General features: G+C 52.9%; 1 protein-coding gene across 1 annotated transcript in view; it reads left to right on the top strand.

Moving 5' to 3' along the window:
- Nucleotides 1-2,838: 2,838 nt before the first annotated feature.
- LOC121273053 (carbonic anhydrase 4-like) overlaps nt 2,839-27,500 on the top strand; it is a 27,179-nt gene continuing 2,517 nt past the window's right edge. The window contains exons 1-6 of the mRNA XM_041180004.1: nt 2,839-2,890; nt 5,104-5,133; nt 7,953-8,120; nt 13,249-13,397; nt 20,756-20,845; nt 25,053-25,125. Coding sequence (XP_041035938.1) covers nt 2,839-2,890; nt 5,104-5,133; nt 7,953-8,120; nt 13,249-13,397; nt 20,756-20,845; nt 25,053-25,125 — 562 coding nt within the window. The remainder of the gene's footprint in view (nt 2,891-5,103; nt 5,134-7,952; nt 8,121-13,248; nt 13,398-20,755; nt 20,846-25,052; nt 25,126-27,500) is intronic.

Consider the following 27,500-nt stretch of genomic DNA (forward strand, 5'->3'; position numbering starts at 1 on the left):
CCCCTTCCCCCTTCCCCTTGCCCCTTCCCAACTTGTCTTTCGGTTGGGCTGCACGTGTGCAGTGCGGGTGCTGAGCTGATTAGTCCCCCACGCAAGACTTAAGTGAGCGACGAGAGAGAGAGAGAGACAGAGAGAGACAAGAGAGAGGCAGAGAGAGAGAGAGAGAGACAGACAGAGAGAGAGACAGAGAGAGAGAGAGAAAGAGACTGACAGAGAGTGGCAGAGAAAGAGAATGAGAGACAGAGACAGAGAGAGAGACAGCGAGAGAGACAGAGACAGAGAGAGAGAGGCAGAAAGAGAGACAGAGAAGAAACAGAGAAAGAGACAGAGAGAGAAAGAGAGAAAGAGGCAGATAGACAGAGAGAGACAGAGTCAGAAAGAGAGACAGAGAGAGAAACAGAGAGAGAGACAGAGAGAGAGAGAGAGAAAGAGACAGATAGACAGAGAGAGACAGAGACAGAAATGAGACAGAGAGAGAAACAGAGAGAGAGACAGAGAGAGATTTAGAGAGGCAGAGAGAGAGACAGACAGACAGACAGACAAGAGAGACAGACAGAGAGAGAGAGAGAGACAGAGAGAGACAGAGAGGGAGACAGAGAGAGAGAGAGAGAGAAAGAGACTGACAGACAGAGAGAGAGAAAAAGAGAGACAGAGACAAACAGAGAGAGACAGAGAAAGTGACAGAGAGACAGCGAGAGAGACAGAGAGCGAGAGAGACAGAGAGACAGAAAGAGAGACAGAGAGAGAAACAGAGAGATAGACAGAGAGAGAGACAGAGAGAGAGGCAGAGAGAGAGAGAGACAGAGAGGGAGAGACAGAGAGAGAGAGAAAGAGACTGACAGACAGATAGAGAGAAAAAGAGAGACAGAGAGAAAGACAGAGACAGAGAGAGAGAAACAGAGAGAGAGACAGAGAAGAACAGCGAGAGAGACAGAGACAGAGAGAGAGTGAAAGAACAGTAGGACTGAGGAGGCACTCATCCCTCAAGTCCGGTGCCCCACACAACGAGCCTGTGGCTGATCTGTGACCTATCCCTGCCTCCTCGCCTTTGCCCCCATCCCTTAATACCTGCGAGGGCAACAAAAAATGAGATTTAAAATGAACAATTGATCAATTATTGCTGGACAAAAGGGGCATGTCGAAGTTTTCTATCTTAGACTCATCAGGACAGTTCACAAGAATGCCAATATATGGGAACAACAACAATTTTATACTGCATGTGAAGAGAGTGCCGATTGGTTGGCAAGTAGAGTCTGGTTGGGTAGAGGCATTGCCATGGAGAGTGCACCAGTGTTGGTGGTTGACAGTTAACTGCCTAGCATTGTTTGGGATTCGCTGGTGCATTCTCCATGGCAACGCCTCTCCCACTCAGAGTCCACTTGCCAAACGAGGCTCCTTCGACAGCGCTGCCCAAACCCACAACCTTCACCATCGAGAGGGACAAGGGCAGGAGACACATGGGGAACACCACCACCTGGAAGTTACCCTCCCACCCGCTCGCCATCCTGACTTGGAAATATATCGGCCGTTCCTTCACTGTCGCTGGGTCCAAATCCTGGAACTCCCTCCCTAACAGCGCCATGGGTGTACGTACACCACACGGGACAAAATCCTGGAACTCCCTCCCTAACAGCGCTGTGGGTGTACCTACATCACATGGACAAAATCCTGGAACTCCCTCCCCAACAACGCCGTGGGTGTACCTACACCACATGGGACAAAATCCTGGAACTCCCTCCCTAACAGCACCGTGGGTGTACCTACACCACGCAGGACAGAATCCTGGAACTCCCTCCCTAACAGCGCCGTGGGTGTACCTACACCACACGGGACAAAATCCTGGAACTCCCTCCCTAACAGCGCCGTGGGTGTACCTACACCACACGGGACAAAATCCTAGAACTCCCTCCCTAACAGCGCTGTGGGTGTGACCTGCACCACATGGTACAAAATCCTGGAGCTCCCTCCCTAACAGCGCCGTGGGTGTACCTACACCACACGGGACAAAATCCAGGAACTCCCTCCCTAACAGCGCCTTGGATGTACCTACACCACACGGACAAAATCCTGGAACACCCTCCCTAACAGCGCCGTGGATGTACCTACACCACACGGGACAAAATCCTGGAACTTCTTCCCTAACAGCGCCGTGGGTGTACCTACACCACACGGGACAAAATCCTGGAACTTCCCTCCCTAACAGCGCCGTGGGTGTACCTACACCGCAGAGGCGCAGCAGCGGTTCAAGAAAGTGGCTCACCCACCACCTTCCCAAGGGGCAATTAGGGACGGGCAGTAAAAACGCTGGCCTCGCCAGTGATGTCCATGTCTCGTGAAAGAATTCTTTAAAAAGTACAAACCTCATATTTATGTGTGTAATTGTGAATTATTTGTCCATTCTGCAAGCTAATTAAGACCCTCCTGTCATTCGTTGCAGCACTCCTCACTATAAATGCTTCACCCCCAACCCTGCACACCCCAGCTATGACCACTTTCCGCCTTCTCTCGCCCTCTGCTTTCTGGTTTGAAGCAAGCTTGCCATCTATTCTTCACTTGTTCCCCACCCCCTTGAGTCCATATGCTCCAACCTACTGTGTTGGCCCACTGTGGGCGCAGCCTTATCAAAGGCGCTGTGAGAACCCAGATATAGTACATCTACTGCGTCGCCCAGGTCTACCCTCTCCCGGTTGCCCCCTCAGCAAACCCAGTGAGGTCGGTCGAGTGCTCCGAGGGCCCGAACGCATTCCCCCCCCCCCCCACGGGACGTTGACCTTCTGTCTTCTGTTTAAGCTTCCAGGGTTTATTCGGGGAATCCAGTGCTCGGAATGGGAGACGGCGATGCTGTTCGTTCTGCTGGGTCTCGGCCTCTCGCAAGTCGAGTCTGCCACAGGTGCGTACCTTGCGCAACGCGAGACCCTTCCTCCTTGTCCCCGGAAATGCTTCAGCCCAGAGACAGGCCGTTCGAACCCCCCACATCTGCCCCAGGTGCTGGCGTTCCTGCTCCCTCGTGAGCCTCTTCCCACCACCACCCACCCTTTGCACCCCACAACTTTATCTCCCCCTCTTCCCACGTCCTTCTATTCCTCTCTCCCTCAGGGGTTTATCCAGCTTCCCCCAGTCAAACACATCGACACGATTCACCTCAACTAGCGAGGCAGTGGGATAGTGGTATTGTCACTGGACTAGGAGCCCAGAGACCCAGGGCAATGGTGTTGGGCACCTCTGGGTCCGAATTCCACCATGGCAAATGGTGAAATTTCAGTCCACCAAAAACCTGGAAGGCAAAATGTTAACGGTGACAATCAAACCACCGCCCGATTGGCATAAAAACCCGTCCGGTTCACTGATGCCCTTTGGGTAAGGAAATCTGCCACCCTCACCTGGTCAGGCCTACATGTGACTCCAGACCCACAGCCCTCTCAACAAGGGCATTTAGGGAAGGGCAATAAATGCTGGCCTAGCCAGCGACACCCCACATCCCGTGGACAAATAAAATACAACTCCCTGTGGGAGCGAGTCCCACGTTCTAACCCTGGGTAAATTCTCGTGAATCTTTTCCGCACTCTCTCTCTCTCTGTCTCTCCAATTCCTTCACATCCTTCCTAAAGTGCGGAGCCCAGAACTGGACACAATACTCCAGCTGAGGCTGAATGAGTGTCTTATACAGGTTCAACATAACCTCCTTGCTCTTGTACCCTACGCCCCTATGAATAAAGCCCAGGATACTGTCTGCTTTACTAACTGCGCTCTCCCCCCTTCAATGATTTATATACATCTCCCACCCATGGGTAAATTCAGTTGCTCCTGAATCCCCCCCCGATTGGATTTATTAGTGACCGTCTGATATTGAAGTAATCCCCCTCGTTCTGGTTTCTCCCACAAGTGGAAACATCTTCTCTATGTCAGAGGGACATGGGTGGGAGATGTATATAAATCATTGAAGGGGGGAGAGCGCGGTTAATAAAGCAGACAGTATCCTGGGCTTTATTCATAGGGGTGTAGGGTACGAGAGCAAGGAGGTTGTGTTGAACTTGCATAAGGCACGAGTTCAGCCTCAGCTGGAATACTGTGTCCAGTTCTGGGCTCCGCACTTTAGGAAGGAGGTGAAGGAATTGGAGAGAGAGAGAGAGAGAGAGAGACAGACAGACAGAGAGAGAGAGAGAGACAGAGAGAGAGAGAGAGAGAGTGCGGAAAAGATTCACGAGAATGGTTCCAGGGATGAGGAACTTCAGTTCCGTGGATAGATTGGAGAAGTTGGGACTGTTCTGCTCAGAGAAGAGAAGGTGGAGAGGAGATTTGATCGAGGTGTTCAAAATCACGAAGGGGTCTGGGACAGAGCGGATCGGGAGAAACTGTTCCCATTGGGGGGGAAGGATCGAGAAGCAGAGGGACACAGATTGAAGGCGATTGGGGAAGGAACCAGAGGCGGAGATGGGGAAACATTTTATTTGGGACCCAGCGAGTTGCTGTGATCTGGAAGGTGCTGCCTGAAAGGGCAGTGGGAGGGGAATCAATGGGAACACTCAGAATGGGGAATCGGAGAAGCGGTAGCTGGGGTAAATTTACAGAGAAATGGGGAGGGGGCTGGGTCCAGCGGGGACTACACAATGTGAGAGAACTATCGAAGGGTGGCAGGGGAGGGAAGGGTAAGTGGCCACAGACATCTCTCTATCCCTCTGTTCCCCAGTCTGTCCCCTCTCTCTATCCCACTGTTCCCCAGTCTGTCCCCTCTCTCTATCCCTCTGTTCCCCAGTCTGTCCCCTCTCTCTATCCCTCTGTTCCCCAGTCTGTCCCCTCTCTCTATCCCTCTGTTCCCCAGTCTGTCCCCTCTCTCTATCCCTCTGTTCCCCACTCTGTCCCCTCTCTCTATCCCTCTGTTCCCCAGTCTGTCCCCTCTCTCTATCTCTCTGTTCCCCAGTCTGTCCCCTCTCTCTATCCCTCTGTTCCCCAGTCTGTCCCCTCTCTCTAGCACCCTGTTCCCCAGTCTGTCCCCTCTCTCTATCCCTCTGTTCCCCAGTCTGTCCCCTCTCTCTATCCCTCTGCTCCCCAGTCTGTCCCCTCTCTACACGAATATTAATTCCACGTCTTTCTATCTCATTTCAGATGGATTCTGCTACTACCAAACATCTTGCGGTAAGTTACACTGTCCTTTCCCCCTCTGGGACCGGGTGTCACAGTGCGTTAGATACACTGTCCTTTCCTCCCACTGGGACCGGTTGTCACCAGTCAGTGTACAGATATCTCCCTGAGAGAGAGAAGGTCTGAGAGATACCAGTCAGTGTACAGATATCTCCCTGAGAGAGAGAGGGGACTGAGAGACACCAGTCAATGTACAGATATCTCCCTGAGAGAGAGAGAGAGAGGGACTGAGAGACAACAGTCGGTGTACAGATATCTACCTGAGAGAGAGATGGGACAGAAAGACACCAGTCAGTGTACAGATATCTCCCTGAGAGAGAGAGAGAGAGGGACTGAGACACCAGTCAGTGTACAGATATCTCCCTGAGAGAGAGAGAGGGAGGGACTGAGAGACACCAGTCAGTGTACAGATATCTCCCTGAGAGAGAGAGAGAGGGACTGAGAGACAACAGTCGGTGTACAGATATCTACCTGAGAGAGAGAGGGACTGAGAGACACCAGTCAGTGTACAGATATCTCCCTGAGAGAGAGAGTGGGACTGAGAGACACCAGTCAGTGTACAGATATCTCCCTGAGAGAGGGGAATGAGAGACACCAGTCAGTGTACAGATATCTCCCTAAGAGAGGGGAATGAGAGACACCAGTCAGTGTACAGATATCTCCCTGAGAGAGAGGGGAATGAGAGACACCAGTCAGTGCATAGATATCTCCCTGAGAGAGAGAGGGACTGAGAGACACCAGTCAGTGTACAGATATCTCCCTGAGAGAGAGAGAGGGACTGAGAGACACCAGTCAGTGTACAGATATCTCCCTGAGAGAGAGAGAAGGGACTGAGAGACACCAGTTAGTGTACAGATATCTCCCTGAGAGAGAGAGGTGACTGAGAGACACCAGTCAGTGTACAGATATCTCCCTGAGAGAGAGAGGTGACTGAGAGACACCAGTTAGTGTACAGATATCTCCCTGAGAGAGGTGACTGAGAGACACCAGTCAGTGTACAGATATCTCCCTGAGAGAGAGAGTGGGACTGAGAGACACCTGTCAGTGTACAGATATCTCCCTGAGAGAGGGGAATGAGAGACACCAGTCAGTGTACAGATATCTCCCTGAGAGAGAGGGGAATGAGAGACACCAGTCAGTGCATAGATATCTCCCTGAGAGAGAGAGGGACTGAGAGACACCAGTCAGTGTACAGATATCTCCCTGAGAGAGAGAGAGGGACTGAGAGACACCAGTCAGTGTACAGATATCTCCCTGAGAGAGAGAGAGGGAGGGACTGAGAGACACCAGTCAGTGTACAGATATCTCCCTGAGAGAGAGAGAGAGGGACTGAGAGACAACAGTCGGTGTACAGATATCTACCTGAGAGAGAGAGGGACTGAGAGACACCAGTCAGTGTACAGATATCTCCCTGAGAGAGAGAGTGGGACTGAGAGACACCAGTCAGTGTACAGATATCTCCCTGAGAGAGGGGAATGAGAGACACCAGTCAGTGTACAGATATCTCCCTAAGAGAGGGGAATGAGAGACACCAGTCAGTGTACAGATATCTCCCTGAGAGAGAGGGGAATGAGAGACACCAGTCAGTGCATAGATATCTCCCTGAGAGAGAGAGGGACTGAGAGACACCAGTCAGTGTACAGATATCTCCCTGAGAGAGAGAGAGGGACTGAGAGACACCAGTCAGTGTACAGATATCTCCCTGAGAGAGAGAGAAGGGACTGAGAGACACCAGTTAGTGTACAGATATCTCCCTGAGAGAGAGAGGTGACTGAGAGACACCAGTCAGTGTACAGATATCTCCCTGAGAGAGAGAGGTGACTGAGAGACACCAGTTAGTGTACAGATATCTCCCTGAGAGAGGTGACTGAGAGACACCAGTCAGTGTACAGATATCTCCCTGAGAGAGAGAGTGGGACTGAGAGATACCTGTCAGTGTACAGATATCTCCCTGAGAGAGGGGAATGAGAGACACCAGTCAGTGTACAGATATCTCCCTGAGAGAGAGGGGAATGAGAGACACCAGTCAGTGCATAGATATCTCCCTGAGAGAGAGAGGGACTGAGAGACACCAGTCAGTGTACAGATATCTCCCTGAGAGAGAGAGAGGGACTGAGAGACACCAGTCAGTGTACAGATATCTCCCTGAGAGAGAGAGAAGGGACTGAGAGACACCAGTTAGTGTACAGATATCTCCCTGAGAGAGAGAGGTGACTGAGAGACACCAGTCAGTGTACAGATATCTCCCTGAGAGAGAGAGGTGACTGAGAGACACCAGTCAGTGTACAGATATCTCCCTGAGAGAGAGAGTGGGACTGAGAGACACCTGTCAGTGTACAGATATCTCCCTGAGAGAGGGGAATGAGAGACACCAGTCAGTGTACAGATATCTCCCTGAGAGAGAGGGGAATGAGAGACACCAGTCAGTGCATAGATATCTCCCTGAGAGAGAGAGGGACTGAGAGACACCAGTCAGTGTACAGATATCTCCCTGAGAGAGAGAGAGGGACTGAGAGACACCAGTCAGTGTACAGATATCTCCCTGAGAGAGAGAGAAGGGACTGAGAGACACCAGTTAGTGTACAGATATCTCCCTGAGAGAGAGAGGTGACTGAGAGACACCAGTCAGTGTACAGATATCTCCCTGAGAGAGAGAGGTGACTGAGAGACACCAGTCAGTGTACAGATATCTCCCTGAGAGAGAGAGAGAGACTGAGAGACACCAGTCAGTGTACAGATATCTCCCTGAGAGAGAGGGGGGTCTGGGAAATATGGACATTTTCTGACCATGTGTGTGTTAATTGACTTTCCAGGACCTACATCCTGGCCTGTAACTTATCCAACCTGCCAAGGCACTGAGCAGTCTCCTATCAACATTCAGAAAAACAGAACCATCCGGGATGAGCATCTGGGAGAGTTTAAATTCCATCAGTACGACAATCGACAATTTCTCACCCAGATTAAACACACTAAAATGTCAGGTTGGTCAAACTCGATAGTTCCTGGCAAGCCGAATGTTCACCTTGCTATAATGACCCTCTGTTATTTGGAATTCCCTCAGCACTGACCCTCCGACAGTGCGGCTCTCCCTCAGTACTGACCCTCCGACAGTGCGGCTCTCCCTCAGTACTGACCCTCCGACAGTGCGGCACTACCTCAGCACTGACCCTCCGACAGTGCGGCTCTCCCTCAGCACTGACCCTCCGACAGTGCGGCACTACCTCAGCACTGACCCTCCGACAGTGTGGCACTCCCTCAGCACCGACCCTCCGAGAGTGCGGCTCTCCCTCAGCACTGACCCTCTCACAGTGCGGCGCTCCCTCAGCACTGACCCTCCCACAGTGCGGCGCTCCCTCAGCACTGACCCTCCGACAGTGCGGCTCTCCCTCAGCACTGACCCTCCGACAGTGCGGCACTCCCTCAGCACTGACCCTCCGACAGTGCGGTTCTCCCTCTGTACTGTCCCTTCGACAGCGCAGCGCTCCCTCAGTACTGACCCTCCAACAATGTGGCGCTCCCTCAGCACTGACCCTCCGACAGTGTGGTGCTCCCTCAGCACTGACCCTCCGACAGTGCGGTGCTCCCTCAGCACTGACCCTCCGACAGTGCGGCGTTCCTTCAGCACTGACCCTCTGACAGTGCGGCGCTCCCTCAGCACTGACCCTCCGACAGTGCGGCGCTCCCTCAGCACTGACCCTCTGACAATGCGGCGCTCCCTCAGTACTGACCCTCCGACATTACTGTAGAGTCTGGCATTGTCAATTGAAAGTTTCTTAAGCGAGATTCATAGATTTTATTGTAATTAAGCTTTTGCAAACCTGTATAAGACACTAGTTCAGCTGGAATATTGTGTCCAGTTCTGGGCTCCCTCTTTAGGAAGGATGTGAAGGAATTGGAGAGAGAGAGAGTGCGGAAAAGATTCATGAGGATGGTTCCAGGGATGAGGAACTTCAGTTCCGTGGATAGATTGGAGAAGTTGGGACTGTTCTCCTCAGAGAAGAGAAGGTGGAGAGGGGATTTGATAGAGGTGTTCAAAATCACGAGGGGGTCTGGGAGAGAGCGGATCGGGAGAAACTGTTCCCATTGTGGGGGGAAGAATCAAAAAGCAGAGGGACACAGATTGAAGGCGATGGGTAAAAGGAGCGACAGAGACACGAGGAGTAATTTTTTCACGCAGTGTTATGGTCCCAGCTGATATTACTACTATCCCAAATTGGAACCCGGTTTGATAGATTCCAATTTTTAGTTTTTTGACTAGAAACATGGAGAGTGGCTACTGAGCAGAGTCACAGGAGTCAACTGATGAACTTTTAACAAAGGAATAAAACATTTATTAAACAGGAAAAGATTAACTATGTTACAATACGCCTTCACCCACAACTATACCTTTATAGATATATACAGATTTGTAAGGGTGACGCAAGTTATCTTATACTTTAATGTCCACAGTCAGTGCAAAGTCTGCATAAAGCAATAGACAACCTGTGGTCAGACACACTACACTCTGAAACCGAGCGATAGATGCCACCCCAAATAGGTGCTATGCGTCTCTCCTCAACTCCCCACCCCTCTCCCTTCTCCCCCCACCAATACGCCGATCACACCATGAGCCCACCGGTCTCCAGCCTCACTGAACTCCATCTTTCACACGAGCTTTTCCGCATTCTCCGCACTCGAGGAACTCACTTTGGAATCTCGGCCCAGACCGACGCCTTCTCTTGGACGCCTTTCACAAGGGTCCACCTCCGGGGTTTCGAACTCTCCTTCCCGATCGTTCCTCTCCTCTGAGTTGCCTTCCACGCGCCCTCCCTCTCGGATGCTCAGCTGTGCCAACAGACCACCACGGCTTCACACACCCGTGGTGAGGACTCACCAATCTTTGGCTGTCTCCTCAGATCTTCTGCCCTCCGGCAAGCCTATTGTGCTTTAAGTCTGCATCCTGTGGCTTTCTCTCTTTAAACTTCCCCTCTGCCCTCTCAGCTTTGACTTCACTTAAGCGGACCTTTTCCAGATTCCTGTTCGTCCTTTGACCTGAAGGTCTCCTTGGGACCTTTCTCTTGGTCCACTCCCTGGTTTTGGCTTCTTATTTAGCTTAGGACTTGCTCCCTGTCCCTCTCCTCTGCTGCTTCTCCTTGCAAAACTCTTTCATCTGAACTGAAACAACTTTCCAGATTTTCTCTGCCTCTATGAATCACTCACTCTGGACTCCTGTTGCTTGGAAACAGCACAGTTTTTTCTACCTTGTGTTTGCTTCAAGCCCCCCTTCATGAGTCGTAAAACCTCATTAAGACGCAGAGCATCTTTTAAAGTGAAACCAAACTCAAGTTCCCCCCTTTCTTAACACACCATGACAGAAATACAAATTAAACTTAAAACTAAAACTCATTCCTAACACCAACAAATACAGTCATAACTTACACCAATGATCTAGATGAAGGAACTGAGGGCATCCTGGCTGAGTTTGCAGATGATACAAAGATAGGTGGAGGGACAGGTCGTATTGAGGAGGCGGGGAGGCTGCAGAAGGATTTGGAAAGGTTAGGAGATGGGCAAGGAAGTGGCAGATGGAATACAACGTGGGCAAGTGTGAGGTCATGCACTTTGGTAGGAAGAATAGAGGCATAGACTATTTCCTAACTGGGGAGAGAATTCAGAAATCTGGAGCGCAAAGGGACTTGGGAGTCCGAGTCCCGGATTCTCTTAAGGTTAACTTGCAGGTTGAGTCGGTAGTTAGGAAGGCAAATACAATGTTGGCATTTATTTCAAGAGGACTGGAATATAAAAGCAGGGATGTGCCGCTGAGGCTTTATAAGGCTCTGGTCAGACCACGTTTAGAATATTGTGAGCAATTTTGGGCCCCGTATCTCAGGAAGGATGTTCTGGCCCTGGAGAGGGTCCAGAGGAGGTTCACGAGAATGATCCCAGGAATGAAAGGCTTAACATATGAGGAAGGTTTGAGGACTCTGGGTCCATACTCGATGGAGTTTAGAAGGATAAGGGGGGGATCTGATTGAAACTTACAGAATACTGAAAGGCCTGGATAGAGTGGACGTGGGGAAGATGTTTCCATTAGTAGGAGAGACTAGGACCCGAGGGCACAGCCTCAGAGTAAAGGGAAGACCTTTTAGAACAGAGATGAGGAGAAACTACTTTAGCCAGAGAGAGTGGTGAATCTATGGAATTCATTGCCACTGAAGGCTGTGGAGGCCGGGTCATTGAGTGTATTTCAGAGCGAGATAGATAGGTTCTTGATTGGTAAGGGGGTCAAAGGTTACGGGGAGAAGGCGGGAGAATGGGGTTGAGAAACGTATCAGCCATGATTGAATGGCAGAGCAGACTCGATGGGCCAAACAGCCTAACTTCTGCTCCTATGTCTTATGGTCAACTATTTCCAGGTCTAAGCAGCAGCAGGATGGAATGGGATTGTCAGGAAGAGATATTAATGCATATAATATTATTCGAAATTATTTTCTTAAAATAGGGGTTTAGTCTGTCGGTGTGTCTTAAATGGATTAAAGCCAGCTGGCCTTTAGTTTTGAGATGTAAACAGTCGGTAGAGGGGGTATTTGCATTTTGTCCAATAGAGCATTCAAAAGTGGGAGTGAAATCTTGCACCTATCTGGCAGACACCAAGCAATGTTTACATTACGAATAAAATTGGGACTATGAAAGGGGTTCAAAGGGCCTGGCGATACAATGAAAATTTACAGACGGAAGGGAAAGCTAGGTGTAACCCGAGGAGGAGTTTGTGTATGCGGGGCAGAGTCACATAAGATCGAGGCAGCTGCAAGCCTCCAGCTGGTTTCAAAGGAACCAAAGTGAAAGGAACCTCATTTCGAATTCGTAAGGTGAAAAATGCTTTGCCTGGTTAACACAGAGGAGCAGAAATGAGGCCATTTGGCCCATTGCGTCTGCTCCGCCATTCAATCATGGCTGATAGGTTTCTCAAACCCATTCTCTCCCGCCTTCTCCCCGTAACCTCTGACCCCCTTTACCAATCAAGAACCTATCTATCTCGCTCTTAAATACACTCAATGACCCGGCATCCACAGTCTTCTGTGGCAATGAATTCCATAGATTCAGCACTCTCTGGCTAAAGAAGTTTCTCCTCATCTCTGTTCTAAAAGGTCTTCCCTTTACTCTGAGGCTGTGCCCCTCGGGTCCTAGTCTCTCCTACTAATGGGAACATCTTCCCCACGTCCCACTCTATCCAGGCCTTTCAGTATTCTGTAAGTTTCAATCAGATCCCCCCCTCATCCTTCTAAACTCCATCGAGTATAGACCCAGAGTCCTCAAACCTTCCTCATACGTTAAGCCTTTCATTCCTGGGATCGTTCTCGTGAACCTCCTCTGGACCCTCTCCAGGGCCAGCACATCCTTCCTGAGATACACGGGGCCCAAAATTGCTCACAGTATTCTAAACGTGGTCTGACCAGAGCCTTATAAAGCCTCAGCGGCACATCCCTGCTCTTATATTCTAGTCCTCTCGAAATAAATGCCAACATTTCATTTGTAAGCTGATTCGTCATTGCAGCCTTAGTAGAGATTAGTTTGAGAATTTGTTAGAAGTTACGATAGTAGTGATTTGTTGCACTCTGTATGTGCTTAGCCTGTTGTAACTTAATAAAGTGCTTAGCGCTGCTTGACCTAAGAACCTCTTGCGAACGGGTGGTCTGATTCCTGAAATTAGAGGCACTACTCAGGGAAAAGAAACCAACTGAAAATATAGGTTATGACGGTTGTTTAAAATTTCCCTCTGGGGGCTTTTTGTTTGCAGCTAACTTGCTAGGGTCAAAAACAGGGATTGTTATCGGAAAGGGGAGAGTGTGAGGGGGTGGGCGGGGAGGTGGGGTCCGAGGTGAGCCGCCTACGCGAGGCGGGGGGGGGGGGGGCCAGCAATCCAGCCCACGACGGGCCGAATGGCCTCGCCCTGTGCGGTGGTTTGACGGCGCTTAGGGGGTTTTGGACGCCAGCCAGCCGGACGCAGCTGGTTAGAGGGGCTAGCCTCGACTGAGCAGTGCCCGGTGTGGGCTGAGTGGCCTCCTGCTGCTCTCAAGGAGCCTGGAAGGAGCACTAACACGGGAACGTCCCTCTCTCTCTCTCACACAGTGAAAGTCAGGGTGAAGCCCGGCATGGAGCTGAGCGGCGGAGGGCTGCGGGCTGTCTACCTCGTCTCCCAGTTCCACTTGCACTGGGGGCAGAACATCAGTGCCCAGGGCTCCGAACACATGCTGGACGGCAAGCGGGCGAGCATGGAGGTGAGCAGGCCGGGGTGGGGGGGTGGAGCAGAAGGCCCAGACAGTTATGAGGTCTTCTCGTTGTATCTTTCTCTCGCTCCCTCTCCCTCTCCCTGTCACTCTCTGTCTCTCCCTCCCTCTCCCCCTCTCGCTCTGAGTCACTCTGTCTCTGTCTCTCTCTGTCCCCCTCTCTCTCTCTCTCTCTCTCTCTGTTCCCCTATCTCTCTCTCTGTCCCCCTATCTCTCTCTCTCTCTCTGTTCCCCTCTCTCTCTCTCTGTCCCCCTATCTCTCTCTCTCTCTCTCTGTCCCCCTATCTCTCTCTCTCTCTCTGTCCCCCTATCTCTCTCTCTCTGTCCCCCTATCTCTCTCTCTCTCTCTCTCTGTTCCCCTATCTCTCTCTCTCTGTCCCCCTATCTCTCTCTCTCTCTCTGTCCCCCTATCTCTCTCTCTCTGTCCCCCTCTCTCTCTCTCTCTCTCTCTCTCTGTTCCCCTATCTCTCTCTCTGTCCCCCTATCTCTCTCTCCCTCTCTGTTCCCCTATCTCTCTCTCTGTCCCCCTATCTCTCTCTCTCTCTCTCTGTCCCCCTATCTCTCTCTCTCTCTCTGTCCCCCTATCTCTCTCTCTCTGTCCCCCTATCTCTCTCTCTCTCTCTCTCTGTTCCCCTATCTCTCTCTCTGTCCCCCTATCTCTCTCTCTCTCTCTCTGTCCCCCTATCTCTCTCTCTCTCTCTCTCTCTCTGTTCCCCTATCTCTCTCTCTGTCCCCCTATCTCTCTCTCTCTCTCTCTGTCCCCCTATCTCTCTCTCTCTCTCTGTTCCCCTCTCTCTCTCTCTGTCCCCCTATCTCTCTCTCTCTCTGTTCCCCTATCTCTCTCTCTGTCCCCCTATCTCTCTCTCTCTCTCTCTGTCCCCCTATCTCTCTCTCTCTCTCTGTCCCCCTATCTCTCTCTCTCTGTCCCCCTATCTCTCTCTCTCTGTCCCCCTATCTCTCTCTCTCTCTCTGTCCCCCTATCTCTCTCTCTCTCTCTGTCCCCCTATCTCTCTCTCTCTCTCAGTCCCCCTCTCTCTCAGTCCCCCTATCTCTCTCTCCCTGTCCCCCTATCTCTCTCTCTCTCTCTGTCCCCCTATCTCTCTCTCTCTGTCCCCCTATCTCTCTCTCTCTCTCTGTCCCCCTCTCTCTCTGTCCCCCTATCTCTCTCTCTCTGTCCCCCTCTCTCTCTGTCCCCCTATCTCTCTCTCTCTGTCCCCCTATCTCTCTCTCTCTCTCTGTCCCCCTATCTCTCTCTCTCTCTCTCTCTGTCCCCCTCTCTCTCTCTCTCTCTGTCCCCCCCCTCTCTCTCTCTCTCTGTCCCCCTATCTCTCTCTCTCTCTCTCTGTCCCCCTATCTCTCTCTCTCTCTCTCTCTCTCTCTCTGTCCCCTATCTCTCTCTCTCTGTCCCCCTATCTCTCTCTCTCTCTCTGTCCCCCTATCTCTCTCTCTCTCTCTCTCTGTCCCCCTCTCTCTCTCTCTCTCTGTCCCCCTCTCTCTCTCTCTCTCTGTCCCCCTATCTCTCTCTCTCTCTCTCTGTCCCCCTATCTCTCTCTCTCTCTCTCTGTCCCCCTATCTCTCTCTCTCTCTCTCTCTCTCTGTCCCCTATCTCTCTCTCTCTGTCCCCCTATCTCTCTCTCTCTCTCTGTCCCCCTATCTCTCTCTCTCTCTCTCTCTCTGTCCCCCTATCTCTCTCTCTCTCTCTGTCCCCCTCTCTCTCTCTCTGTCCCCCTCTCTCTCTCTGTCCCCTCTCTCTCTCTCTCTCTCTGTCCCCCTCTCTCTCTCTCTCTGTCCCCCTCTCTCTCTCTCTCTGTCCCCCTATCTCTCTCTCTCTCTCTGTCCCCCTCTCTCTCTCTGTCCCCCTATCTCTCTCTCTCTGTCCCCCTATCTCTCTCTCTCTCTCTGTCCCCATCTCTCTCTCTGTCCCCCTCTCTCTCTCTCTGTCCCCCTATCTCTCTCTCTCTGTCCCCCTCTCTCTCTCTCTCTGCCTCCCCCCTCTCTCTCTCTCTCTCTCCCTCATGGTAGAGTTTGTGTGCCCTATGCCGTTGTGTGTGTGTAAACTCTGTCAAGGTCACAGTTCGCTGGAGAACAAGCCTCCCCCTCAAGCTGATTTGCCTCTACAACATCTCTCTGTCTCGGGCCTGGTTCGTCCCTGTCCTCTGTCTCGGGCCTGGTTCCTTCCTGTCCTCTGTCTCGGGCCTGGTTCCTTCCTGTCCTCTGTCTCGGGCCTGACTCCTTCCTGTCCTCTGTCTCGGGCCTGACTCCTTCCTGTCCTCTGTCTCGGGCCTGGTTCCTTCCTGTCCTCTGTCTCGGGCCTGGTTCGTCCCTGTCCTCTGTCTCGGGCCTGGTTCCTTCCTGTCCTCTGTCTCGGGCCTGGTTCGTCCCTGTCCTCTGTCTCGGGCCTGGTTCCTTCCTGTCCTCTGTCTCGGGCCTGACTACTTCCTGTCCTCTGTCTCGGGCCTGGTTCCTTCCTGTCCTCTGTCTCGGGCCTGACTCCTTCCTGTCCTCTGTCTCGGGCCTGGTTCCTTCCTGTCCTCTGTCTCGGGCCTGGTTCCTTCCTGTCCTCTGTCTCGGGCCTGACTCCTTCCTGTCCTCTGTCTCGGGCCTGGTTCCTTCCTGTCCTCTGTCTCGAGCCTGACTCCTTCCTGTCCTCTGTCTCGGGCCTGGTTCCTTCCTGTCCTCTGTCTCGGGCCTGACTCCTTCCTGTCCTCTGTCTCGGGCCTGGTTCCTTCCTGTCCTCTGTCTCGGGCCTGACTCCTTCCTGTCCTCTGTCTCGGGCCTGCTTCCTTCCTGTCCTCTGTCTCGGGCCTGACTCCTTCCTGTCCTCTGTCTCGGGCCTGGTTCCTTCCTGTCCTCTGTCTCGGGCCTGGTTCCTTCCTGTCCTCTGTCTCGGGCCTGGTTCCTTCCTGTCCTCTCTCTCGGGCCTGGTTCCTTCCTGTCCTCTGTCTCGGGCCTGACTCCTTCCTGTCCTCTGTCTCGGGCCTGACTCCTTCCTGTCCTCTGTCTCGGGCCTGACTCCTTCCTGTCCTCTGTCTCGGGCCTGACTCCTTCCTGTCCTCTGTCTCGGACCTGGTTCCTTCCTGTCCTCTGTCTTGGGCCTGGTTCCTTCCTGTCCTCTGTCTCGGGCCTGACTCCTTCCTGTCCTCTGTCTCGGGCCTGACTCCTTCCTGTCCTCTGTCTCGGGCCTGGTTCCTTCCTGTTCTCTGTCTCGGGCCTGACTCCTTCCTGTCCTCTGTCTCGGGCCTGGTTCCTTCCTGTCCTCTGTCTCAGGCCTGACTCCTTCCTGTCCTCTGTCTCGGGCCTGGTTCCTTCCTGTCCTCTGTCTCGGGCCTGACTCCTTCCTGTCCTCTGTCTCGGGCCTGGTTCCTTCCTGTCCTCTGTCTCGGGCCTGGTTCCTTCCTGTCCTCTGTCTCGGGCCTGGTTCCTTCCTGTCCTCTGTCTCGGGCCTGACTCCTTCCTGTCCTCTGTCTCGGGCCTGGTTCCTTCCTGTCCTCTGTCTCGGGCCTGGTTCCTTCCTGTCCTCTGTCTCGGGCCTGACTCCTTCCTGTCCTCTGTCTCGGGCCTGGTTCCTTCCTGTCCTCTGTCTCGGGCCTGGTTCCTTCCTGTCCTCTGTCTCGGGCCTGACTCCTTCCTGTCCTCTGTCTCGGGCCTGACTCCTTCCTGTCCTCTCTCTCGGGCCTGGTTCCTTCCTGTCCTCTGTCTCGGGCCTGACTCCTTCCTGTCCTCTGTCTCGGGCCTGGTTCCTTCCTGTCCTCCGTCTCGGGCCTGACTCCTTCCTGTCCTCTGTCTCGGGCCTGACTCCTTCCTGTCCTCTGTCTCGGGCCTGGTTCCTTCCTGTCCTCTGTCTCGGGCCTGACTCCTTCCTGTCCTCTGTCTCGGGCCTGACTCCTTCCTGTCCTCTGTCTCGGGCCTAGTTCCTTCCTGTCCTCTGTCTCGGGCCTGACTCCTTCCTGTCCTCTGTCTCGGGCCTGGTTCCTTCCTGTCCTCTGTCTCGGGCCTGACTCCTTCCTGTCCTCTGTCTCGGGCCTGGTTCCTTCCTGTCCTCTGTCTCGGGCCTGACTCCTTCCTGTCCTCTGTCTCGGGCCTGGTTCCTTCCTGTCCTCTGTCTCGGGCCTGGTTCGTCCCTGTCCTCTGTCTCGGGCCTGGTTCCTTCCTGTCCTCTGTCTCGGGCCTGACTCCTTCCTGTCCTCTGTCTCGGGCCTGGTTCCTTCCTGTCCTCTGTCTCGGGCCTGGTTCGTCTCTGTCCTCTGTCTCGGGCCTGGTTCGTCCCTGTCCTCTGTCTCGGGCCTGGTTCCTTCCTGTCCTCTGTCTCGGGCCTGGTTCCTTCCTGTCCTCTGTCTCGGGCCTGGTTCCTTCCTGTCCTCTGTCTCGGGCCTGACTCCTTCCTGTCCTCTGTCTCGGGCCTGACTTCTTCCTGTCCTCTGTCTCGGGCCTGGTTCCTTCCTGTCCTCTGTCTCGGGCCTGACTCCTTCCTGTCCTCTGTCTCGGGCCTGGTTCCTTCCTGTCCTCTGTCTCGGGCCTGACTCCTTCCTGTCCTCTGTCTCGGGCCTGACTCCTTCCTGTCCTCTGTCTCGGGCCTGGTTCCTTCCTGTCCTCTGTCTCGGGCCTGGTTCCTTCCTGTCCTCTGTCTCGGGCCTGACTCCTTCCTGTCCTCTGTCTCGGGCCTGACTCCTTCCTGTCCTCTGTCTCGGGCCTGGTTCCTTCCTGTCCTCTGTCTCGGGCCTGACTCCTTCCTGTCCTCTGTCTCGGGCCTGGTTCCTTCCTGTCCTCTGTCTCGGGCCTGGTTCCTTCCTGTCCTCTGTATCGGGCCTGACTCCTTCCTGTCTTCTGTCTCGGGCCTGGTTCCTTCCTGTCCTCTGTCTCGGGCCTGGTTCGTCCCTGTCCTTTGTCTCGGGCCTGGTTCGTCCCTGTCCTCTGTCTCGGGCCTGACTCCTTCCTGTCCTCTGTCTCGGGCCTGGTTCGTCCCTGTCCTCTGTCTCGGGCCTGGTTCGTCCCTGTCCTCTGTCTCGGGCCTGGTTCGTCCCTGTCCTCTGTCTCGGGCCTGGTTCGTCCCTGTCCTCTGTCTCGGGCCTGGTTCGTCCCTGTCCTCTGTCTCGGGCCTGGTTCCTTCCTGTCCTCTGTCTCGGGCCTGGTTCCTTCCTGTCCTCTGTCTCGGGCCTGGTTCGTCCCTGTCCTCTGTCTCGGGCCTGGTTCGTCCCTGTCCTCTGTCTCGGGCCTGGTTCGTCCCTGTCCTCTGTCTCGGGCCTGGTTCGTCCCTGTCCTCTGTCTCGGGCCTGACTCCTTCCTGTCCTCTGTCTCGGCTGTGTTGATTCTTGGGACGAAGTGGGGGGGGGTTTGTCTCGTGGGGAGGGAGGTTGAGCAGGTCGGGCCCTGTTACCCATTGGAGTTTAGACGAATGAGAGGCGATCTTATCGAGACAGAGGGGGGTAGGGGGCCTCGACAGGGTGGATGCTGGGGGGGCTGTTTCCCCCCTCGTGTGGAGGGGGGGAGGGAATCTAGAACGAGGAGAGGGGGGGGCACAGTTTCAGAATGAGGGGGTCTCCTGTTGAAGACGGAGAGGAGGAGGAATTTCTTCTCCCAGAGGGGGGTCAGCCTGTGGGATTCTCTCCCCCACCCCTCAGAGAGCAATGGAGGCCGGGGCTGTTGGACATACTCAAGGCCGAGCGAGGCGGGTTTCCGATCGACAAGGGGGAGGCGAGGGTTATGAGGGGGGGACAGACAGGAAAATGGAGTTAAGGCCACAATCGGATCAGCCACGATCTTATCGAACGGGCGAGCAGGCTCGAGAGGGGCTGAATGGCCTCCCCCTGCACCCATTGCGTGTGCTTCCCTCCGGACTCCACTATTCCGGCCGCTTTACCGGCCGCTCTCCCGCGTTTGACCCTCTGTGACCTTCAGCTCGTCCCAAACTCCGCTGCTGCCCCCGTGTCCGAACTCTCACCGACTCCCTCTCACCCCTCACCCCCTGTAACTCGCTGACCCACACTGGCTCCGGGTCCGGCAAACCCTCCATTTTCACATTCACACCCTCGTTTTCAAATCCCCTCCATGGACCTCACTCCCCCCCTCCCTATCTCTGTAACCTCCTCCAGCCCCTACAACCCTCCCTATCTCTGTAACCTCCTCCAGCCCCTACAACCCTCCCTATCTCTGTAACCTCCTCCAGCCCCTACAGCCCTCCCTATCTCTGTAACCTCCTCCAGTCCCTACAACCCTCCCTATCTCTGTAACCTCCTCCAGCCCCTACAACCCTCCCTATCTCTGTAACCTCCTCCAGCCCCTACAACCCTCCCTATCTCTGTAACCTCCTCCAGCCCCTACACCCCTCCCTATCTCTGTAACCTCCTCCAGCCCCTACAACACTCCCTATCTCTGTAACCTCCTCCAGTCCCTACAACCCTCCCTATCTCTGTAACCTCCTCCAGCCCCTACACCCCTCCCTATCTCTGTAACCTCCTCCAGCCCCTACACCCCTCCCGATCTCTGTAACCTCCTCCAGCCCCTACAACCCTCCCTATCTCTGAAACCTGGTCCAGCCCCTACAACCCTCCCCATCTCTGTAACCTGCTCCAGCCCCTACACCCCTCCCAATCTCTGTAACCTCCTCCAGTCTCTACAACCCTCCCTATCACTGTAACCTCCTCCAGCCCCTACACCCCTCCCAATCTCTGTAACCTCCTCCAGTCTCTACACCCCTCCCTATCTCTGTAACCTCCCCCAGCCCCAACAACCCTCCCTATCTCTGTAACCTCCTCCAGCCCCTACACCCCTCCCAATCTGTGTAACCTCCTCCAGTCTCTACAACCCTCCCTATTTCTGTAACCTCCTCCAGCCCCTACAACACTCCCTATCTCTGTAAACTGGTCCAGCCCCTACACCCCTCCCTATCTCTGTAACCTCCTCCAGCCCCTACACCCCTCCCTATCTCTGTAACCTCCTCCAGCCCCTACAACCCTCCCTATCTCTGTAACCTCCTCCAGCCCCTACGACCCTCCCTATCTCTGGAACCTCCGAGATCTCTGCGCTCCTCCAATTCCAGTCTCTCGAGCAACCCCCCAGATTCCCATCGCTCCACCATTGGCGGCTGGGCCTTCAGCTGCCTGGGGACCCTAAGCTCTGGAATTCCCTCCCTGAACCTCTCCGCACCCCCTCTCTCACTCTCTCTCTCTCTATTTGAAGACACTCCCGACAAACCGATCTCTTGGTACAAGCTATTGGCTGCTCGCCCCCTATCTCTGATGAAGTGTCTCGATGTGAAATATGGTTTGGTAATCGCCCCAGTCAAGGGTACCCGGGGATGCTTTACAATGCAAATGGTGCTAGATAAATGCAAGATGCACTTTTCTCCCCAGCTCCACATTGTACATCGCCAGACAAACCTAACCCTCGAAGAAGCGTTCAAACATCGACAGGGATTGGCAGTCCTAGCGTTCTTCATTGAGGTGAGAGGACATATTTTTTAAATTCTTTCGGAGATGTGGGTGTCGCTGGCCGGGCCCAGCATTTGTTGCCCGTCCCTAATTGCCCCCTTGAGAAGGTGGTGGGTGAGCCGCCTTCTTGAGCCGCTGCAGTCCCCGTGTGGTGTAGGTACACCCACGGCGCTGTTAGGGAGGGAGTTCCAGGATTTTGTCCCGTGTGGTGTAGGTACACCCACGGCGCTGTTAGGGAGGGAGTTCCAGGATTTTGTCTGTGTGATGTAGGTGCACCCACGGCGCTGTTAGGGAGGGAGTTCCAGGATTTTGTCCGTGTGGTGTAGGTACACCCACGGCGCTGTTAGGGAGGGAGTTCCAGGATTTTGTCCCCGTGTGGTGTAGGTACACCCACGGCGCTGTTAGGGAGGGAATTCCAGGACTTGGACCCCAGCGACAGTGAAGGAACGGCCGATATATTTCCAAGTCGGGATGGTGAGGGGCTCAGAGGGGAACTTCCAGGTGGTGGTGTTCCCCATGTGTCTGCTGCCCTCGTCCTTCTAGATGGTAGAGGTCGTGGGTTTGGGCGGCGCTGTTGGAGGAGCCTTGGCGAGTTGCTGCAGTGCATCTTGTAGATGGTACACACACGGCTGCCACTGTGCGTCGGTGGTGGAGGCAGTGAGTGTTTGTGGATGGGGTGCCGATCGAGTGGGGGCTGCTTTGTCCTGGACGGTGTCGAGCGTCTTGAGTGTTGTGGGAGCCGCACTCATCCAGGCAAGTGGGGAGTGTCCCATCACACCCCTGACTGGTGCCTTGTAGATGGTGGGCAGGCTTTGGGGAGTCAGGAGGTGAGTGACTCTCCGCAGGATTCCCAGCCTCTGACCTGCTCTTGTAGCCACGGTATTTATATGGCTGGGTCCAGTTCAGTTTCTGGTCAATGGTAACCCCCAGGATGTTGATAGTGGGGGATTCAGTGATGGTAATGGCATTGAATGTCAAGGGGAGATGGTTAGATTCTCTCTTGTTGGAGATGGTCATTGCCTGGTACTTGTGTGGTGTGAATGTTACTTACCACACTTGTCAGCCCTGAGCCTGGATAGTGTCCAGGTCTTGCTGCATTTGGACACGGACTGCTTCAGTATCTGAGGAGTCAGACTCAGAGAGACAGAGACAAAGACAGAGTGACAGGCAGGAAGACAGAGATAGAAAGACAGTGACGGAGAGAGAGAGACAGTGATAGAGACAGAAAGACAGTGACAGAGAGAGACAGTGACAGAGAGAAACAGAGAGACAGTGACAGATAGACAGTGACAGAAAGAGACAGTGATAGATACAGAGAGACAGTGACAGAGAGAGACAGTGACAGAGAGAGACAGTGACAGAGAGAGAGATAGACAGGGACAAAGAGACAGTGACAGAGAGAGAGATTGAGTCAGACTCAGAGAGACAGAGACAAAGACAGAGTGACAGGCAGGAAGACAGAGATAGAAAGACAGTGACGGAGAGAGAGAGACAGTGATAGAGACAGAAAGACAGTGACAGAGAGAGACAGAGAGACGGTGACAGATAGACAGTGACAGATAGACAGTGACAGAAAGAGACAGTGATAGATACAGAGAGACAGTGACAGAGAGAGACAGTGACAGAGAGACAGTGACAGAGAGACAGTGACAGAGAGACAGTGACAGAGAGAGACAGTGAGAGAGTGACAGAGAGAGACAGTGACAGAGAGACAGTGACAGAGAGACAGTGATAGATACAGAGAGACAGTGACAGAGAGAGACAGTGATAGATACAGAGAGACAGTGACAGAGAGAGACAGAGAGACAGTGACAGAGAGAGATAGTGACAGGGAGACAGTGACAGAGAGACACAGAGAGACAGTGACAGAGAGAGACAGTGACAGAGAGACAGGGACAGAGAGACAGAGACAGAGAGAGAGTGACAGAGAGACAGTGACAGAGAGAGACAGAGAGACAGTGACAGAGAGAGACAGTGACAGAGAGACAGGGACAGAGAGACAGAGACAGAGAGAGAGTGACAGAGAGACAGTGACAGAGAGAGACAGAGACAGAGAGACAGTGACAGAGAGAGACAGTGACAGAGAGAGAGAGAGACAGTGACAGTGAAAGAGGGAGACAGAGAATTAAAACGGTCACACACACACACACACTCCGCCCGGTAAATCGCCATTTTGCAGGTATCCTGACCTCTCCCTCTCGACCAAATTGAACACTGGAACCTCGAAACCGACTATTCATCTACCAGAGTCAACACCACTGGAACCTTGAAACCAAATATTCATCTACCAGAGTCAACACCACTGGAACCTCGAAACCGACTATTCATCTAGCAGAGTCAACACCACTGGAACCTCGAAACCGACTATTCATCTACCGGAGTCAACACTACTGGAACCTCGAAACCGACTATTCATCTACCAGAGTCAACACTCCTGGGACCTCAAAACCGACTATTCATCTACCAGAGTCAACACCACTGGGACCTCAAAACCGACTATTCATCTACCAGAGTCAACACTCCTGGGACCTCAAAACCGACTATTCATCTACCAGAGTCAACACCACTGGGACCTCAAAACCGACTATTCATCTACCGGAGTCAACACCACTGGAACCTCAATACCGACTATTCATCTACGGGAACCAACGCTACTGGAACCTCAAAACCGACTATTCATCTACCAGAGTCAACACCACTGGGACCTCAAAACCGACTATTCATCTACCGGAGTCAACACCACTGGAACCTCAATACCGACTATTCATCTACGGGAACCAACGCTACTGGAACCTCAAAACCGACTATTCATCTACCAGAGTCAACACTCCTGGGACCTCAAAACCGACTATTCATCTACCAGAGTCAACACCACTGGGACCTCAAAACCGACTATTCATCTACCGGAGTCAACACTACTGGAACCTCAAAACTGACTATTCATCTACCGGAGTCAACACTACTGGAACCTCAAAACCGACTATTCGCCTACTGGAGTCAACACCACTGGAACCTCAAAACCGACTATTCATCTACCGGAGTCAACACTACTGGAACCTCGAAACCGACTATTCATCTACCGGAGTCAACACTACTGGAACCTCAAAACCGACTATTCGCCTACTGGAGTCAACACCACTGGAACCTCAAAACCGACTATTCATCTACCGGAGTCAACACTACTGGAACCTCGAAACCGACTATTCATCTACCGGAGTCAACACTACTGGATCCTCGAAACCGACTATTCATCTATCGGAGTCAACACTACTGGAACCTCGAAACTGACTATTCATCTACCGGAGTCAACACTACTGGAGCCTCGAAACCGACTATTCAACTACTGGAGTCAACACTCCTGAAACCGACTATTCGTCTACCGGAGTCAACATTACTGGATCCTCAAAACCAACTATTCAACTATTGGAGTCAACACTCCTGCAACCGACTATTCGTCTACCGGAGTCAACACTACTGGAACCTCAAAACCGACTATTCATCTACCGGAGTCAACACTACTGTGACCTCAAAACTGACTATTCATCTACCGGAGTCAACACTACTGGAACCTCAAAACCGACTATTCAACTACTGGAGTCAACCCTCCTGAAACCGACTATTCGTCTACCGAAGGCAATTCTACTGGAATCTCAAATCGTGATGGCCACAACGCTCAATCACCTACTCGCGAGCCAAGAACTGTTCCATATACCTTCTATATAATAACTTATATATATATGTATCTGTATACACTTACACTAGAAGCTAAATTCTTACTATTAACCTGTAAGACCTTATATGTATGCGTTTTGTCCTTTCTTACCTTCAGCAGTTAATAACCTTTCTCGGACCTTTAACTCAGGAAAGTCTGGTCAAATCGGCTCCCTCCAAACCACAACGATGGGTTTTCAGGGTAAATCTAGTTCTGACCAAAGGATTGTGCGGGGGCTGAATAAAGAGGGGGGAGCCAGTTTACCCAGGGCGCAGCAACGTGAGAGTGTCCCAGCCAGACAGTCGCAAACTGAGGGGTCTCGCCTGGATCAACACACCTTCGGCAACCTCACCCTGAGGCTGGGGGGGGGTGGAGGGGGCGGGGAGCTGATAATAATATGGCAGAGAGAGAGAGAGAGGAAAGAGAGAGAGAGACAGACATATACAGAGATACAGACAGCCAAGATGGAGGGCGAACACCTTTACTGACGTCTGCCTTCGGTTACAGATTGAAAGCGGAATAGCAGAGGATCCAGCCTGGAGGAACCTAACGAGGACAATCAAATACCTGAAGGAAGATGGTAGGACATCCAAATATCGAGTATCTCAAATTCACAATCTCCCTCCTTCAGGGAGATATCTGTACACTGACTGGTGTCTCTCAGTCCCTCTCTCTCTCTCAGGGAGATATCTGTACACTGACTGGAGTCTCTCAGTCACCTCTCTCTCAGGGAGATATCTGTACACTGACTGGTGTCTCTCAGTCCCCTCTCTCTCTCAGGGAGATATCTGTACACTGACTGGTGTCTCTCAGTCCTCTCTCTCTCTCAGGGAGATATCTGTACACTGACTGGTGTCTCTCAGTCCCCTCTCCCTCAGGGAGATATCTGTACACTGACTGGTGTCTCTCAGTCCCCTCTCTCTCTCAGGGAGATATCTGTACACTGACTGGTTTCTCTCAGTCCCCTCTCTCTCTCAGGGAGATATCTGTACACTGACTGGTGTCTCTCAGTCCCCTCTCTCTCAGGGAGATATCTGTACACTGACTGGTGTCTCTCAGTCCCCTCTCTCTCTCAGGGAGATATCTGTGCACTGACTGGTGTCTCTCAGTCCCTCTCTCTCTCTCAGGGAGATATCTGTACACTGACTGGTGTCTCTCAGTCCCCTCTCTCTCTCAGGGAGATATCTGTACACTGACCGGTGTCTCTCAGTCCCCTCTCTCTCAGGGAGATATCTGTACACCTACTGGTGTCTCTCAGTCCCTCTCTCTCTCAGGGATATATCTGTACACTGACTGGTGTCTCTCAGTCCCCTCTCTATGTCAGGGAGATATCTATACACTGACCGGTGTCTCTCAGTCCCCTCTCTCTCTCAGGGAGATATCTGTACACTGACTGGTGTCTCTCAGTCCCTCTGTCTCTCAGGGAGATATCTGTACACTGACTGGTGTCTCTCAGGGAGATATCTGTACACTGACTGGTGTCCCTCTCTCAGGGAGATATCTGTACACCTACTGGTGTCTCTCAGTCCCTCTCTCTCTCAGGGAGATATCTGTACACTGACTGGTGTCTCTCAGTCCCCTCTCTCTCTCAGGGAGATATCTGTACACTGACTGGTGTCTCTCAGTCCCCTCTCTCTCTCTAAGGGAGATATCTGTACACTGACTGGTGTCTCTCAGTCCCCTCTCTCTCTCAGGGAGATATCTGTACACTGACGGGTGTCTCTCAGTCCCCTCTCTCTCAGGGAGATATCTATACTCTGACTGATGTCTCTCAGTCCCCTCTCTCTCTCAGGGAGATATCTGTACACTGACTGGTGTCTCTCAGTCACTCTCTCTCTCAGGGAGATATCTGTACACTGACTGGTGTCTCTCAGTCCCCTCTCTCTCAGGGAGATATCTGTACACTGACTGGTGTCTCTCAGTCCCTCTCTCTCTCAGGGAGATATCTGTACACTGACTGGTGTCTCTCAGTGCCCTCTCTTGCAGGGAGATATCTGTACACTGACTGGTGTCTCTCAGTCCCCTCTCTCTCAGGGAGATATCTGTACACTGACTGGTGTCTCTCAGTCCCCTCTCTCTCAGGGAGATATCTGTACACTGACTGGTGTCTCTCAGTCCCTCTCTCTCAGGGAGATATCTATACACTGACTGGTGTCTCTCAGTCCCCTCTCTCTCAGGGAGATATCTGTACACTGACTGGTGTCTCTCAGTCCCCTCTCTCTCTCAGGGAGATATCTGTACACTGACTGGTGTCTCTCAGTCCCTCTCTCTCTCAGGGAGATATCTGTACACTGACTGGTGTCTCTCAGTCCCTCTCTCTCTCAGGGAGATATCTGTACACTGACTGGTGTCACTCAGTCCCCTCTCTCTCAGGGAGATATCTGTACACTGACTGGTGTCTCTCAGTCCCTCTCTCTCTCAGGGAGATATCTGTACACTGACTGGTGTCTCTCAGTCCCTCTCTCTCTCAGGGAGATATCTGCACACTGACTGGTGTCTCTCAGTCCTCTCTCTCTCAGGGAGATATCTGTACACTGACTGGTGTCTCTCAGTCCCTCTCTCTCTCAGGGAGATATCTGTACACTGACTGGTGTCTCTCAGTCCCCTCTCTCTCAATGAGATATCTGTACACTGACTGGTGTCTCTCAGTCCCTCTCTCTCTCAGGGAGATATCTGTACACTGACTGGTGTCTCTCAGTCCCCTCTCTCTCAATGAGATATCTGTACACTGACTGGTGTCTCTCAGTCCCTCTCTCTCAGGGAGATATCTATACACTGACTCGTGTCTCTCAGTCCCTCTCTCTCTCAGGGCGATATCTGTACACTGACTGGAGTCTCTCAGTCCCTCTCTCTCAGGGAGATATCTGTAAACTGACTGGTGTCTCTCAGTGCCCTCTCTCGCAGGGAGATATCTGTACACTGACTGGTGTCTCTCAGTCCCTCTCTCTCTCAGGG

Source organism: Carcharodon carcharias, chromosome 38 (genome assembly GCF_017639515.1).
Source record: "Carcharodon carcharias isolate sCarCar2 chromosome 38, sCarCar2.pri, whole genome shotgun sequence".
Classification (NCBI taxonomy): Eukaryota; Metazoa; Chordata; class Chondrichthyes; order Lamniformes; family Lamnidae; genus Carcharodon; species Carcharodon carcharias.